At 34.4% G+C, this 17,167-nt stretch overlaps 1 protein-coding gene across 10 annotated transcripts in view; it reads right to left on the bottom strand.

Annotated features, from left to right (window-relative positions):
- Positions 1-1,157: 1,157 nt before the first annotated feature.
- LOC128217050 (S-adenosylhomocysteine hydrolase-like protein 1) overlaps positions 1,158-17,167 on the bottom strand; it is a 69,536-nt gene continuing 53,526 nt past the window's right edge. For all 10 annotated transcript variants that reach the window (XM_052923895.1, XM_052923892.1, XM_052923893.1 and 7 more), the window contains 10 exons: positions 13,128-13,253; positions 12,196-12,372; positions 10,881-10,927; positions 10,347-10,499; positions 8,916-9,081; positions 8,407-8,505; positions 6,155-6,223; positions 5,456-5,534; positions 4,352-4,472; positions 1,158-3,505 (listed from right to left, as the gene is read on the bottom strand). In XM_052923895.1, the coding sequence (XP_052779855.1) occupies positions 3,499-3,505; positions 4,352-4,472; positions 5,456-5,534; positions 6,155-6,223; positions 8,407-8,505; positions 8,916-9,081; positions 10,347-10,499; positions 10,881-10,927; positions 12,196-12,372; positions 13,128-13,253 (1,044 nt within the window). In that variant the 3' untranslated portion in view covers positions 1,158-3,498. The remainder of the gene's footprint in view (positions 3,506-4,351; positions 4,473-5,455; positions 5,535-6,154; positions 6,224-8,406; positions 8,506-8,915; positions 9,082-10,346; positions 10,500-10,880; positions 10,928-12,195; positions 12,373-13,127; positions 13,254-17,167) is intronic.

Raw genomic sequence — 17,167 nt, 5'->3', positions numbered from 1 at the left:
TATGTCCAATGATCAAATAGCCAAAGCTATTTTTATGGCCCTCTTCAAAGAGGGGGTATATTGCTTTGCAAAAACCGGTCGGTTGATCCGTTGGTAGACCAAAGCTTGTCCAAGTGATAACTCCACTTTTCCTGGACCTATTGTCAACAAACTTGACATGCCTGCTCCCATGGCCCTTTAACTTGACTTGGAGGTTGGGCCTGACCAGCAGTAGATGATCTGTATTGATTTTAGGTGTCATTGGGTCAAAGGTCAAGGTCACAGTGATGTTGAATGTTAAAAGATTGTCTGAGTGATAACTGGACAATGTCTGCACCCATGGCCCTCAAACTTGACTTGGAGGTTGGGCCTGACCAGTAGATGACACTTACTGATTTGAGGGGTTATTGGTCAAAGGTCAAGGTCACAGTATTCGTGAATGCAAACTTGATAATTCCTGGATCTATGGTCATCAAACTTAACATGAAGGTTGGGCCCGACCAGTTGATGACCCCTATTGATTTTAGGGGAATTCAGGTCAAAGGACAAGGTCACAGTGACCTTTAACTTGAAAAGGTTAACAAAGCTACTGGAAGTGATAACTCAACAATGCCTGGACCTATGGCCATTAAACCTTACATGGAGGCTGGGTCTGACCAGTAGATGACCCCTACTGAGTTTAGGGGTCAAAGTTCAAGGACACAGTGATCTTATATTGCTAAAAAGTGGCCCTCATACTTGCCATGGCAACAAAAGGTCTGCATGGAACCATTTAAATTGAAATAATCTTGAGTGAACCACCCAAGGAACACTCCTGGGAAGTTAAGTTGAAATTGTTCCAGGTGGTTTAGTAGGAAGTTGTTTGAAGAAAAATGTTGATGACGGATGGATGGCTGATGACGGACAATCACCCAATCCCAATAGCTCATGCTGAGCACTTAGTGCTCAGGTTAGCTAAAAATATGTTCCTGTTGACTCATTTGCATAATGATTGTAGTTTTAAAACTTCGTCCAAAGTTTTTTGGTTATTATAACTATTGTTTGAAGGCCATAGTACTGGCATAAAATGTTCCAAAAGAACAATTTATTTGATGTTTTCTTTAATTGTCTTTGATGGTTATTCTGTGACGGATTACGATACCAAGAATTTACTGAAAGGAATTAATAAAACAAAGGAATTGTTTTCAACTTTTATTAATCTTTTTTAACAGAGCATATGCATCTGGAGTTAGAATGTTTCAACTTTTTAATGAACACAGAAGATCACCATATGCGTTTTTCATTTCTCAAATAACACAGCTATATGATAATAACAACATGATTATATATACCTTCAAAACCATTTCATTAAATCACTTCACAAGGGATTATTGCAGTGTTTTTATACAACAGTATTACGCATGATAAACAAGGATAAGAATTCACAGTATTTTTTCACAAGCTTTCCCTTATGGTCATTAAAACTGATTGAGTGAAAAAGGTCAGTAAAAATTTGCTCTTTAGAATACTAAGTTAAGTATGGGCAGCTAACAAACTAATTTTATCAAAATCGAACATTTAATGATTCACAATCAACGATTCACAAAAACTGATTCATGAAACAGTTTTAAAACAGATCTATAAATTAATTCTTGTACTACATAACAGCATATAATAAATATTGAAATTCCGAATACAAAAAGAATTCCTGTGCAGACATAGCCTAAAGGGAAAAATAAACTGACGGTATATGTTACATAGGAAATGGGCCTGTCTCACTTCATGAATGTAAACCACCAATATCCATAGCATGACCTGTTCATAAAGCGGACAGGTCCCTTGTTCTACATTCTGTGAAATAAATCCATTGTTGATCTTTATATTTATCAACAGATTCAAATTTCCACTTCAATGAGGAACCCTTATTTCTTTATTTTAGGCGAATAAACCTTTTTTTACAATTAAAATCCCTATCTCATTGCCCCTAAAGAATACATGATTAATTATTCCCTGTATGTCCGCCCAAAGATTGATATAATATGAACATTTTTATATAGGTCAGCTACATAATAAAATTCCAATATTTATTGTTAATTAATTAGGTCATGTACAAAAAAATCAATGGACTCAAAAATCAATTGAGTGTGTTTAGATAAACATGATTCACTGACTTTTACAAAAAATATCATTATAACACAAAACCAATACTAAATTTCAAAATACAAAATTTCTTGGTTGATAACACAGTATACTTTTATATTAAACTCTATAATGACTTTATTTACAGATGAAAAACTAATAATGTCAGAACTCAAAATGCATGACAAGGAACAATGTGAAGGAATTTATCTTAGGTGAAAATTAATTATAAGATACCAGATTAAAAAAATGTATCCATAAAAAAACAATTGACCTGAGTCAATGTATTTTAAGTTAAGAAAAATCTTAGATTTGATGTGAATTCCTAGTACGACCTAGTGTTCTAGTATGACACCTCAAACCTCCATTATTTCACTGTAAAATTAGACATCCCTTGTTATAGCTATTTGAGCACATAACATCAGAACCTAATGGCAAATCTTCAAAATAAAACTGACTTTGGAAGTGTGTCAGACATGAATGTCAACTACACAATGTCGTGTTACCTATTTCGGTCTAACATAACACAAAGACAACGGCTATTGTTACAAGTCCAGTCGGAGTGTTGTGTAACGTGAACAATTGCTAATTTGTCATTTCCATTTCAGCCAGTTTATTTAAGAACTTTGAATGAGATATGAAACCAAATGAAAATGGCAACCTATAAATTTGAAGCATGATTCATTTACATATGAATAACGATTCACTTTTAAGCTATAACAATTTAAATACCCCAGCTTATTGTTCTTGACTATCATTTATTACTTATGTAACAATAAGTTTGTTTTTTTCAAATATATATGAGGAAACTACCAATTTCTACATGATAGATTTTAATGAGATATCTTGGCACACATTTTGACTGGAAGATATATGAAGCCAGTATTGAGTACAGCTAGAAGAATGTGTCTCACTATACAGATACAGACTGTGCGCACACTACAACACTAATTGATCAATACATGAACAATGTGTCTACTTTGCATAATTTTAAATATGTCATACCCATATACAGCTATGTGCATACAATTATTGGAACTCAAAAAAATGAATATACAGATGACAAGAGAATAAAGTAACTGCTACTAATAAGATTCAAGTGAATATCACATTCTCATAGACATTCTATTCAACAAGGAATGTTTCTAAGAAAAAAAGTTTTTTTTCCTTTATATATGAACTTTTTTTATGTATTATTCAAGCATGGTCTGGAAATTACAAATATTGTTGGGTTTGAAACATGATATGCCTGAGGTCCAAAAACAAGTGTGGAGAAAACTGTTGAAACTTGGTGAATGCTGTCTAATGTTGGTTGACTGTAACCCAATATCAGTGGTGTGTATCCTTCCTCAGGATATGACGCATTCTTGTTGAGTTAGTTTAGCTATCACAATCAATGCTTTAGTACCTGAAATGATACAATAGTGTAAATCCAGCTTATTGGAGTATATAGATGTACCTCATCAAACGCTACATCTAGACTTTTGGTATCCATGACAACAGGCTTGTGTACTTGACTAAGGTCAAACCTTCAAAATCACCACATATAAATATATTAAATTTCTACTTACATAAATAAACAAGTTTAAAATGACAAAAGAACATTTATTCTGACTTATTCAACATTAACTCTAAATCAATTAAATTATGGACTATTAAGACTAGACAAACATAAATAAACAAGTTTAAAATGACAAAAGAACATTTAATCTGACTTATTCAACATTAACTCTTAATTAAATTATGGACTATTAAGACTAGACAATATCTTTTCAATAAAAGATTAATACAAGTGCTATTGTAATATGCTATCAAAAGGGTTCTAGATTTTAAACATTACAAATGACATCAAGTTGTTATTCTCTGTTTCTCTCGACTGTGTCATCCTCTTTTATACTGGCTTAAATTTGTTTACTACAAATTTATTGCAAAATAACGAAAATATAACACTAAGATAATTTCACTTTACACCTCGAAAATATAACACTAAGATAATTTCACTTTACACCTAAGATCATTATTGAAACACATGTAGCTGAAAGATCTTAATTGTAATCTGAAATGATCTCAGTATCATATTTCTTGTAATTTTGTTAAACTTAAACTTAGTATTTAAGTAGGAAAAAAGCACAAGATATTTGTTGCAAATTATGAAGTTTCTACAAACTTTTCCTAAGACTAAGATTATTAAACTGAATGGGCCCTAGGCCCTGCAAACCGAAAATATAAGTTCATAGGAGCCCGCAATACGTACCTGTAGTAGTTAGGTTTGAATGGCCCGGTCTTGGAAAGTCCCAGGTACTTGGCTTGTTCATCTGACAGCTCTGTCAGGTGGGCGTCAAACGTGGGCAGGTGTAACAACGCTACATACTCATCTGTAATATGCAGGCAGCTAGGTCAAGGACTTGATAATACACAATTCATCAGCTTATAAAAGTCACTCATTTTTAAAAAAAATAACGGGTATGAATACTGGTTGACGGTACATTTCCGAACAGGACACAAATCCCGAACACCGACTAAAACACGAGTTTGTTTACCGTGATTGATTATTCGATGATCTAGATCAATACAGAGGTTTGTCTTGGTCACACTTGTGAAGTTTCATCTTGTTTTGTTAAGTATTTTTCTAAAAAAATGTCATTCAATGTTTATACGCTTAAAGATCAAAATGTAGCACATGGGAGGAATGACGTCAGAGGGCGCACGCGCATCTTTAGGTTTTGCAGTTATGTTGACCTACATTCAAAATATTTATAAATAGAATCACGCTTTACATTTGAATTGCATGTTTTAAAAACATCGGAAACAATAAATAACTTTACAGCTAAGTGTTTATTTGTATATTCGCAAATGCAAGTGTTCAGTATTTGTGCCCTCCATAGCATAAATTTAAGGGTGATTTACTGTCCATAAAATGAACGATTTTTGACATAAAATTGATGAGATTGTGAATCTGTACTTTGACAGATGTTGTCACATTAACCAAAGATGTTTCATACGCAATTTAAACTTCCTACAACAAAAACTCTCCAAGATAATTGTGAAAAACCTCAAAAAGTGTTCAGATTTGTGACCTTAGCCAGTATTGTCTATATTGTGTTCAGAAATATGAATTAAAGAGCTAATTATTTTTTTGTTAATGAACAGAATAACTATCGTATACTAAAATAGTGAGAAACAAGTGACAAGACCATTAGCTAAGAAAACATTTTTACAAAGACTGAACTGAACTATTAATGGAAATATTCAATATTTGCCATTTCTAGGAATAAGAGGATGGGATATTGTTAGAGAACTGTTTGTATGTTCCCTGTCAAGTCAACAACCAGCATTTTAAACCCGAGGACATACGTACCCATCTTCTTGGGCAAGAGGTAGACATCTTGTTTGTACCTTCCAGCCGGGGCATTAAATAGCTCTATCAATGCTAGTGCCTGAAATGGAAGTTGCCAAATAATTTCATCTACTGTATTAAAGATACATAGAAGATTATTGTTTGTTTCTGTGAAAAATAACACTATAATTCACTGATTGAGCACCACGATTTTCTTTGTCACCTGATGACCTATATTGCAATCTTACACTGAATTTTTTTGTTTGTTTTTATTTAAAGCCTATAATCTATCAAAGAGATTAATTAATTAATATTAAATTGGAAAATCATTCTAAATTTTAGTTAAATTACATAACATCAGAAATGACGTCCTCAATTTTTCTCCACAGCATTGTGTGCAGAAACCTTTGGTTTTTATAGTGGGTTCAAAGGAAGAAACAGTGAAACTAGGTTTTGATAAACTCCGTTTCAAAAAGAGTTTATTTTATCAGGACATAAACCACCATTATCTTTCAATAAGCCACCAGAAAGCAGGAAATAAAATAGGACTATAGGTGATTCAGGTGGTTATATCACCCGTTCGAGTGGAGTTTTTCCATATACGGTTATATCACCCGTTCGAGTGGAGTTTTTCCATATACCTAAATCAAAATCTAAATGTGTCATGTGTTAAAACTTGAAATTGTAATGAAAGATGTACATATCATTGTGACTTATTACCTGTGTGACAGCTGTTATGGACACAACAAAGGAAGGGACGCTGGAACAACTCAGATTCACAAGACGACCCTGAAACAAATAGATCAACAAATTCCTTAAGCTCTAGCTACAATTGTATGAGTTAGCAGATAACTTCGCTCATACAAATTCAATATGCTTGATTGAAATGGCAGCAGACAAATCATAGACACAGAAACAAACAAATATTCCATATGTCCGTGTTCAGTACATACCGTATTATATCATGTATAGGACGCTAGCATAGATAGGACGCAGGCAAAAAAATAGTTGAAAAAACGGGTAAAAACCCTTAATATATAAGATAGGACGCAGCGAAAAAATGTCAAAATCGGAGCCGAAAAATTGAGGTTGGTAAAGTATTTATAACATATATTGAAGTAAAAAAAAATGTATATAAGGCATATTTCGATAACTGTCTTGTGTATTTCGATAATTATCGTCGTATTTCGGTAATTTAGTGTACACAACAATGATATAAGTCTTGACATTTTGAGAACATTCACGCATATTATAAGACTTATACAAATGCTGTAATAGTCCTGAAACGCCTTCTGACTGACAGTCAACCGTTGCAATAGTTCCACATGCCTTTTGAATGACAGTCAACCGTTGCAACCGTTGCAATAGTTCCGACATGCGTTCTGAATGACAGTCAACCGTTGCAACCGTTGCAAAACTGTGTATTGTCAAAACTGATGATTGTTTTGATAAGGCTTGTCGCTGCGCGGATTAAAGCATGTCAGGCATAATTAATGCGTGTCGGTAATTATCCTTGCCAGCGGAAGGCACGACGGGTAAAGTGCGAACAAACAACCATACGGTATTAACATCTCAATAGTTCGTTCTATGGATGTTTTTCTAATGACAGACAGCGGGTGTTTTTCACACCTTCGCACATTTGAAAAAGATTTGATAGTGACAATAATGCTACTTTGCGTTATGCACATTCTTTTATTATTTTTTAAAACAGTAAGATACAACAAAATGTTTTGTAAAATATCGAAACATTAAAATCATGAACAACGATTAATTGATATTTACCTCCTTTCCCGATTTTCCGTTGCCGTTATAACTCAAACCAGTTAAAGTGCTGACTCACATCGAGTTTTTGTGAGTAGCGTCCCTTTTGTAAAAAAGTAAACACTCATGTTTGTTTTCAATTTATTTCTCAATAAATCATTTTAAAGTAAACATTTCTGCGTGTGTTAACTTGCGTGATTTTACCTATGTCAGTTGTTCTCTTCGGTGACGCAGTACAGATACTTACTTTTACCGCGTTCTTCCCCGGTCCGATATTTTCGACCTGAAATGGACTTGGAAAAAAACAGATGCAATTCTAATAGCATAGAAAGGACGCAGGCCCTTTTTAAGACAAGAATTGGAGGTAAAAAAGTGCGTCCTATGCATGATATAATACGGTAGATTATTTTCACTTTGATAATTATCTTACAAGACAGGAATTTCTATCAAATTTCCTTAATTGACCAAGATTTACCTACTTAGTTCATATCTAATGAACATACAACAAAATCCTCCTACTTGATCTTAATGGCATCTTAATTCAAGCAGCAGTGTATACGAGACCTTAATGAACTGTTAATGCCATCTTAACATTTCTCAAGACTTACATTACTATGTTAATAGGAACTTGACTAATCTTGCATTTAGAAGAAATTTGATAATCTTGTATCAGAAAGACAGTACATTTCACATTGATGTCTTCTTTAGGTAAATAATAAGTAAAAGGCTAAGAATTGAGACATCATAAAGAATTAAGACAAGCTTTCTAACATCTGTCAGACACTCATTACAACAAAGGAAACATAACAGCAAGCTTTCTTTCATTTGTCAGACGCATTATACAGCAAAGAAAACATAATGTCGGGCTTTCTTTCATTTGTCAGGAAACTTTATATCAAATACTGGTACTTTTTTGAGGCATAATCTGAATATTTTCCCACCTATCAATTCTACGAACATAACAAGTGAAATATGAATTGTTTTTGTAAGACTTTCATAGTCAGACACCCATAAGATCATTCCACATACTAAGTAATTAATATTAAAGGCATAACAGAAATTAGGTATTCAAAAACACAGCAAGTCTGTACAATCACAATAAATGTTAGCTTACATATAAATGAAGCCTGTTAATCTTTCTTACTGATAGACATGCTTTTTCAAACTAAAAAAAACACATTGAGAATATTGATACCCCAGCAAATGCTCACCTCGGCAATGAGGATAATACGTTTGCCGTCGGGCCAGATGATATGGTCGACCTGGGATCGTACCTTCTCCCACGTCAGGTCGGGTGTGCGTAAACTATTCTGTAAAGCAGATATATGGGAATGCTTTTAATACAATTTTTCATATTCTTTTTTTTGACAAATGGGATAAATGGACCTACCCACAGAGCATTTTAAGGGCAAATCTATATGATCCCTCAACCACAGGGAGGGACATGAAAAACAATTACATGAACATTGCAGACCAGAAATCAAGGTAAAAAAGTTATCAACCTATTTAAGGCTCCATTAATTCTAAAAGTATGAAAATTAAAAGGATACAAGGAAATAAACATATTTGAAAGATAAACGAAAACCATTTGAACAACATCAAAATGATATATAATACATATTGCTTTCATTTACACTAATAAATTATATCCAAGTACTGACAACTGCCCGAACATCCAGTTTACAAGTTTGGTTATTTCCTGACTTAACATCTGACATACCACGTCAATCTCTGTGTTGGAATGTCCCATATTGCAAACAATGCACCCTGTCTTCATGCGGTCCATATGGGCACGGGAAATCACATTCTTGTTTCCCGAGCACGTGATGGCCACGTCAATGTTCTTCACCACCTCCTCAATACGTACAACACGGAATCCTTCCATACTGGAATGTAACAAAGCAGAAACATAAGTCAATAAATATTCTTTCTATAATTTATATGTTATACCATGAGCCTCGTACCTCTTACCCAGGTCTTTGTTATTTGTTTGCTACGGGGCATGGTTATTTTTATTTTCGTTATTTAAATCTTGATAGTGAAGGCAATTTGAAGCTAACATGAATAACTCTACTGAGGCCAAAAGAACATACTTGTAGTGGGACTCAAATTGGCAACCACCTATGTGAGATGAGGTAGCATATATCACTGGACTAGATTCTCAACTTAATCAAGATGACTGGAAAATGTAATGGAACCTGCTACAAACAATTATGAATTCCAAACTCAAACCCTGAGTTCCAATTTTCAAGTGAATACCATATCTTGAACTCTAATTCTAAATTAAAAGCAATAAACATGAGTTAATCCCTAGATTGTTAAACATTCACTAATCATCTCACTTTTTGTCATACAAGACATCTCAGTAAATTAACAAGTTTTCAAATCCCATAGGGATTATTTCAGTTAGCATCATTTAAAACCCACTAAGTTTTGAATTGTTGCTCCTACGAGCGTTAAAGCAAACAGTTATGGTTAATGACACAGTCATAACACTCGGCTTGTAATTTCTGGACAGACTTCTTCATCTGACACTTTTTCAGGATGAATATGCAAGGCACAACATCATCACGACATCAGTACTTCAAATGAGCTTAGGTTTGCCTACAGAAATAATTAAATTAATAACTTCTCTTTTCAGTCAGAAAACTCATACAGCAGAACAATTTTTTTTATGAAAATAACAGTGAAGAATAGAGATCAATACACTTATGCCCAGAAATATTCTAGAAATACATGTTAACAAGCTTTTCATTAAGTGCCTGGTGTTACATCAATTATGAGACTGATACAAAAACATGGTTGTCATAACATTGAAGAAAAAGTCGAAACCAAGGTTACAACAACTTCTGTTACATAATGAAACAAAATACTTTCTATAACTACATTGTCACCTAACACTCAGAAGAGAACCAATCATTTAGAACAATCACAATTGTTTCTAGGTAGCTGCTGTGCACCTCTTGTTTAAACCTCAATACTTTCAAACAACCTCTTGTAATTAAACATGATTTTAGCATAATCAGATGACCATGTGCTTTAAGAATCACAAAAAAGCTTTAAAAACACATAAAGCATCATTGTACTACAAATAAATTCCAGCCCCTCCCCCAATCCCCACCCCGCCTTTTATTCTGCCCTTGACCCTTACCTAGCCTGTAGGGCACAGATGGGGTCAATCTCTGTTACCATGACGATGGCCCCTAGCCCCTTGAGAGCGGAGGTAACCCCCTTCCCAACCTCTCCGTATCCTAACACAAGCACCTGCTTGCCGCCAAACATGATGTCTGTTGTCCGTTTAAGACTGGAAATAAAGGAGGAGTCATATTTTAAGGAAGATCTTGACAATTAAGACAGTCGGAGCTAGTTGAATAAAAAACAGGGCAAGTACAAAAAATGTCTACATTCTTCATGTGTATGTAAAGACTGGAATTTATAAAGTTTTGTTAAAGAAGTGATATAAATTTCAGATCAAATTGTTTAAATTATCATTTAAGGCAAAGTTCATTTGAATTTTTAATTGGAGTATTCAATTTGATTTGAAACAAAATCAAATTTTAATGTAAGCATTATAGTGAATTGAATTTCGTGATCTTGCAATATTATTTCATTGGCTCTTTGCTACAAGAGTTTGCATTAACACATTTTATTTAAAAATAACATCTTAAATATAAACCTAACTTACGCATCTAGGATAGATTCCCTGCAGCTGTACAAATTGTCAAACTTTGTCTGAAAATAGAAATGTATGACCTTGACAATCAATGTTTAATGTACAAGTGTATGACCTTGAGAATCATTGTTCAATGTACAAATGTATGACCTTGACAATCACTGTTTAATGTACAAGTGTATGACCTTGAGAATCATTGTTCAATGTACAAACTTATGACCTTGACAACCATTGTCCAATGTACAAGTGAATGACATCGCCCTTGACATTCATTGTTTTAAAGTACAAACCTATGCCTTTGACATTCAATGTTTAAAGTACAGACATAATTTTATATGTATATATGTATTTCTTTAACAATCAGTGTTAAATGTTCAGTTTTCACCAATTTTCTTAATTAGGATAATAAATTAACTTCAGCAATTTGAGTGTGTTGTTTCTATCACAAATACCTTGGAAAAGGATATAAGGAGAGATGGGCACTAACAAAATAAACCTTGAAAAACATTTCATCTAATAACATTTTCATTTCTCTTATCATAAGACAGATGTTTTATCTATTTGTAATATTAAAAGAGAAAAATGACACACTAGAAAAGGATGGAATAATTATTGTTTCTGCCAACAAAATAATTGTCTCTGACATGCAATAAAAGAATCATGAATGATCTGTTTCCAAGCAACTGCACTGTCAAGAAACAGTATAAAAAGCAATTATTTCTAACAGCTAAGGGAAGTAGATTGCTCAAGATGAAATATAGTCTTTGAAACTATCCTTTAAAAATAATTGTTGGTCACAATAGTAATTGCACAAAAGTTGCACAGGATTTTATGAGCTTTAAAGCAAATAATCAGTATTTCAATACAATGGAATGTGGTTCCCCACCTCGAAAGTTAGCATACAAATCTTAACTTAAAGCTTTACAAATCACGAAACTAAGCACATCTCAAATTGTGCTTGTAGCTTTGGGAAAAATAAATTGCCAATATGCAAACGAAAAATATCAGATAGTTTCAAAGCAGTGTCACCTAAAACCTCATTAAGAACTGAAAAGACATAAATTCAGAATTGATTCCAGTGTATATATATTTATATATTATGTAGCAATGATATCTCAGGTGTCTTAGGGAGATGTTCTCTGACATTCTCAAGAAAATGGCCAATTTTATCAACCACTTAAAAAACTCTGGTAGACCATTGAAATTGCACTATAAAGAGACAAATTAACAGCCAAGGTTGTTGGCTGAGTTTGCCTTTCTTTTAGAGCTGGTAATATTGATGACCTTGGACCTGAAAAACTTTAAGTCACCTTGACAATATATTTACCTTAGTGACAGAGTCATTGACGTTCATTGCTGGCACAGTGAGTTTGCCAGACTTGGACAGTTGGTAGAGACGGTGTACGCCGGTTACGCTCTCCTCTACGAGACCTTTCACCATGTTAAACAGGGCCGGGTAACGCTTTAACATCAGGTGGGTGGCGTCACCACCATCATCCAGGATCTGGGGATACATTTTAGAAAACATATTTCATTTTTGTTTATATTTTTTCGAGGCATAAAAGACTTTAGAATAAAACATAGTCAATGTGGTTTAGTATTTCGTTTTGTTTTTGTATCGAGACCTTTTAGCCAACATTTAGAAAATTATTGTTTATTGTTACTTTACTGCGCTATTCGGTCAACAGCCGGGCTGTGGCCAGCTAATGCCGCCTTAAAGTTTAGTAAACATATACTATTACTTAGAAAAGGATACTTGATCCCTATAATAGCTCAACATAAGGACCACATCAGCATTGCCAGCCATTGCAAATGTGCATTCATTTTTCTCCGTTTATCCCAGACCCATAAATTGATTGTTATTTTGCACTCCTAATTTAGTGATTAAGTGTTCTACTCACAAAACTAATGAGCATATGAGCATAAACCTGAACTTTGAATGGACAGAAACAGAGTTAAAGCTAGTTTTATACTACTTTACTCATTAATTAGTAATGTACATCCAAGACTAGACACATTAAATCTTAGATTGAATGTAGTCATTAATATTCAGAGAATTAAATTGAAGCCTCACATAGTTTGTCAATTTCAGTATCATCAATTCTTTATTAAACAATCTGACATTTTAATACCCAGATTTTTCCTAGATTAAAAATTGTAGTATTTTTAGAATCCAATTAGAAAGAAGATTGCTTGGTCTAAATCACAAAACTTCTCTTCAAGACCACTATTGATACAACAATGCAATCCTATACCCACCATGTTGGGTTGCCAGCCATCCGCGTTGATACACTTATCGATAGACCACCAGAAGTCTTCCTCCGACTCCCCCTTCCATGCAAATATCGGGAATCCCGACTCTGCCAAGGCCGCCGCAACCTCATTCTGGAATTCACAAGGGGAGATAACTGTTAGCTTGATGTTCTCATTTTTTGAAGCCTGATTATGAGGTGAACTATAGGCTGATATACAATGTTCTAGCCCATACCGATTCCATTTTCAGAGGTCACAAGAAATCGCCCCTGAGAATCTCCTGGTGGGGTTTGCACCATCGATCTCTTTGAGATGGACACCTCTTTCTCAAGGTGCAGTGATACAAACATCATTAAACCACCAGTTATCATATATTTGCTCTTATTAACTTTCCCTTTATTGCCTGTAATTTTTTAACATTTTCAAATAAACAGATTTGAAAGAGTCAATTAAGGTCAATTAAGTCCTTCATTGCGAGTGTAAAGGAGAATGATATATGATTGTATTATAGTAAACTTTATGTCCCCCTTCTTTGCATATATAAAGTTGATTGGTCCATATATCACTGATTCTTAAACAATTTTTTTTCATAAAACTTGTGAGTGCAGCTTGAAATTTTCACATGGCGAACAATTTAACATTATTTGCATTGTTAAATAAAACACATCAATAGCGCTTTAAAAATAGTGAATGGTTAAGAAAATGTTCAGTACAAAATAAGAAATATAACACATCACTTCGGGCCATATGGTATTATAAGGACCAGCCAGTCAGCCATCGAAGATGTATATGGACCGAGGCGTGTAATACTTCTTAAATATGTGTATGGCACAAACCTGTTTAGGATTGCCCAAAGAGCTTACCAGTCTTCAAATTCTTGCAATCTTTTAACAAAAGTCATCTATGTAACATTTTAAGAGAAATTACTTTCCTTATAGCATGATATTTGCATGAATGTCTACAATATCCCTATATCTTGTCTACTGTTTACAGCCAAGATATTAATATCAAGGCAGCTCTTAGGCCAACAGGGAAATCAGAGAGAAATGATATTCATGTACATTTTGGTGGCATCACTTTAATTTATGGAAGAGGCTGGGATAGGAGTCAAGATAATATGTTATCATTGGAAAATAAATTCTGGCAGAGTTGACAGATTCTCAATACAACTTTTTGTATGTAAATTTTCTGGAGGGGTTCCATTATTATCATTGGATTTTAGGTATAAAAAATTGTTTTTAGACTTGCGAAAAAAGGTAACCGTTGGTAACAAGTGCACCACGAGCCTCTTCTAATGCTCATCTGTTTTTATTTGATGAGGAACAGTATACATTTACAATTTTAAACCAGAGTTATGTACCTTGTAGTCATAGCCGCATTGTCATATTGGTTATATTTGTATTTAATAATTTTCCCTTGCTACAACTTACAACACACTCTACAAAAAGAGCACTGATCTAGAAAATCTACAGAATTATGAAACCAAAAGTAAGAAAGTAACCCAGGGCTTGAATTCAATGCAAAAATATACATCGCAAGATTTTGTGAGTACTGAAAATTTCAACTTGCACAAGCTTAAGTACACTTGCAATGTTTTTGTAAACCCATTTGTTTTTTAGGACAATGTTATGAAATAAATACAAAACAATGTTTTCTGTGTCATACTAATTGAACTTAGGCCACTAGATTTGTAAACATTGAAAACATATTGAGAAAGTCTGATACATGACACAGTCTGCACAAATCTTGCAGTTTTTTATGGACAGCTTATTTGAATTTGGTTCTGTTGGATAAGTTTAATCATCCCAATCAGCCGTAAAAAAATTGTTTCTCGTCAATATGATAGTGCGTCTCGATATGATTTTGAATACTGCCCCCTATAACCTGCACATGGAAAACCAGTCTAAATTGTGCACGTAAAACACTTGTATATATGTCATGTCAGTTGTGTCAACAACAAAAAGAAAGTTAGGCAAATTGAAAATCCCTGCTTTTTGGAGATTTTGCACTTGCAACATTTTGCAAGTACCATACAACTCAACTCGCAATTTCCATTTGTCACTTGCATTTTACATGTGAGAAGTATTAAATTTGAGCACTGTTAACTGTTGGAATATGACAAGTCACAAAAAACCCTATGATGATCGCTTTTTCACCCAGAGATCAAAGGCTGCTGGTTCCATAATCAATTTGGTTTATGGCTGGCTTTTATTGACAAACCTATCCTGACCCAGTATGTCCTGCAGTGTAACATGCATCTAGATTAATGCCCCATTTGATAAATAGCCAGTGACATAGTGTGAAAACTGAATCAATTTCTATTTCTTGCACATCTATTTGACTTGGAAGTTGGAAAAATTGGATCCATCAATCAGTATGGAAACTAAATACATATATAATTTAGAATTTTCTGAATTTAGGGAGAGACACATTATATTTCAATATGTTATCATTTTCTCCGTACTGTAAGAAGAATTAATTCAGCATGTTGCTGAATTATTATTAAAGCGTAAATTTTCGCAGAGGATATTACAGGCATGGTCATTCGTTAAGTAATTTATTAAACAAGTTTTCTTAATTGTAGTTTTCTTAATTTCAAATAAAGAAGTCTTGGCCATATCAATATAAATATATATATATATATATATATATATATATCATAATATACTATCATGACTTGAGCTGGATATGACAATATCACTACTTGAGCTGAATATGGCAATATCATGACTTGAGCTGGGTATGACAATATCACGACTTGAGCTGAGTAGGACAATATCATGACTTGAGCTGGGTATGACAATATCATGACTTGAGCTGGGTAGGACAATATCATGACTTGAGCTGGGTATGACAATATCACAACTTGAGCTGGGTAGGACAATATCACGACTTGAGCTGGGTAGGACAATATCACGACTTGAGCTGGGTATGACAATATCACAACTTGAGCTGGGTAGGACAATAACATGACTTGATCTGGGTATGACAATATCACGACTTGAGCTGGGTATGACAATATCACAACTTGAGCTGGGTATGACAATATCACGACTTGAGCTGGGTATGACAATATCACGACTTGAGCTGGGTATGACAATATCACGACTTGAGCTGGGTATGACAATATCATGACTTGAGCTGGGTAAGACAATATCACGACTTGAGTTGGATATGACAATATCATGACATGAGCTGGGTATGACAATATCACAACTTGAGTTGAATATGACAATATCATGACTTGAGCTGGGTATGACAATATCACGACTTGAGCTTGGTAGGACAATAACATGACTTGGAGCTGGGTAGGACAATATCATGACTTCAGCTGGGTAGGACAATATCACAACTTGAGCTGGGTAGAACAATAACATGACTTGAGCTGGGTATGACAATATCATGACTTGAGCTGGGTATGACAATATCACGACATGAGCTGGGTAGGACAATATCATGACTTGAGCTGGGTAGGACAATATCATGACTTGATCTGGGTATGAGATTATCATGACTTGAGCTAGGTAGGACAATATCATGACTTGATCTGGGTAGGAGAATATCATGACTTGAGCTGGGTAGGAGAATATCATGACTTGATCTGGGTATGACAATATCACAACTTGAGCTGGGTATGACAATGTCACAACTTGAGCTGGGTATGACAATATCACAACTTGAGCTGGGTAGGACAATAACATGACTTGAGCTGGGTAGGACAATAACATGACTTGAGCTGGGTAGGACAATATCATGACTTGAGCTGGGTATGACAATATCACAACTTGAGCTGGGTATGACAATATCACAACTTGGGCTGGGTAGGACAATATCATGACTTGATCTGGGTATGACAATATCATGACTTCAGCTGGGTAGGACAACATCACAACTTCAGCTGGGTATGACAATATCGGGACTTAAGCTAGGTATGACAATATCACAACTGGAGCTGGGTAGGTCAATAATGCGACTTGAGCAGGGTAGGACAATATCGGGACTTAAGCTAGGTATGACAATATCACAACTGGAGCTGGGTAGGACAA

Source organism: Mya arenaria, chromosome 14 (assembly GCF_026914265.1).
Source record: "Mya arenaria isolate MELC-2E11 chromosome 14, ASM2691426v1".
In the NCBI taxonomy this organism is placed as follows: domain Eukaryota; kingdom Metazoa; phylum Mollusca; class Bivalvia; order Myida; family Myidae; genus Mya; species Mya arenaria.
The sequence above is the reverse complement of the archived record's forward strand: the minus strand, read 5'-3'. Positions and strand labels throughout refer to the sequence as shown.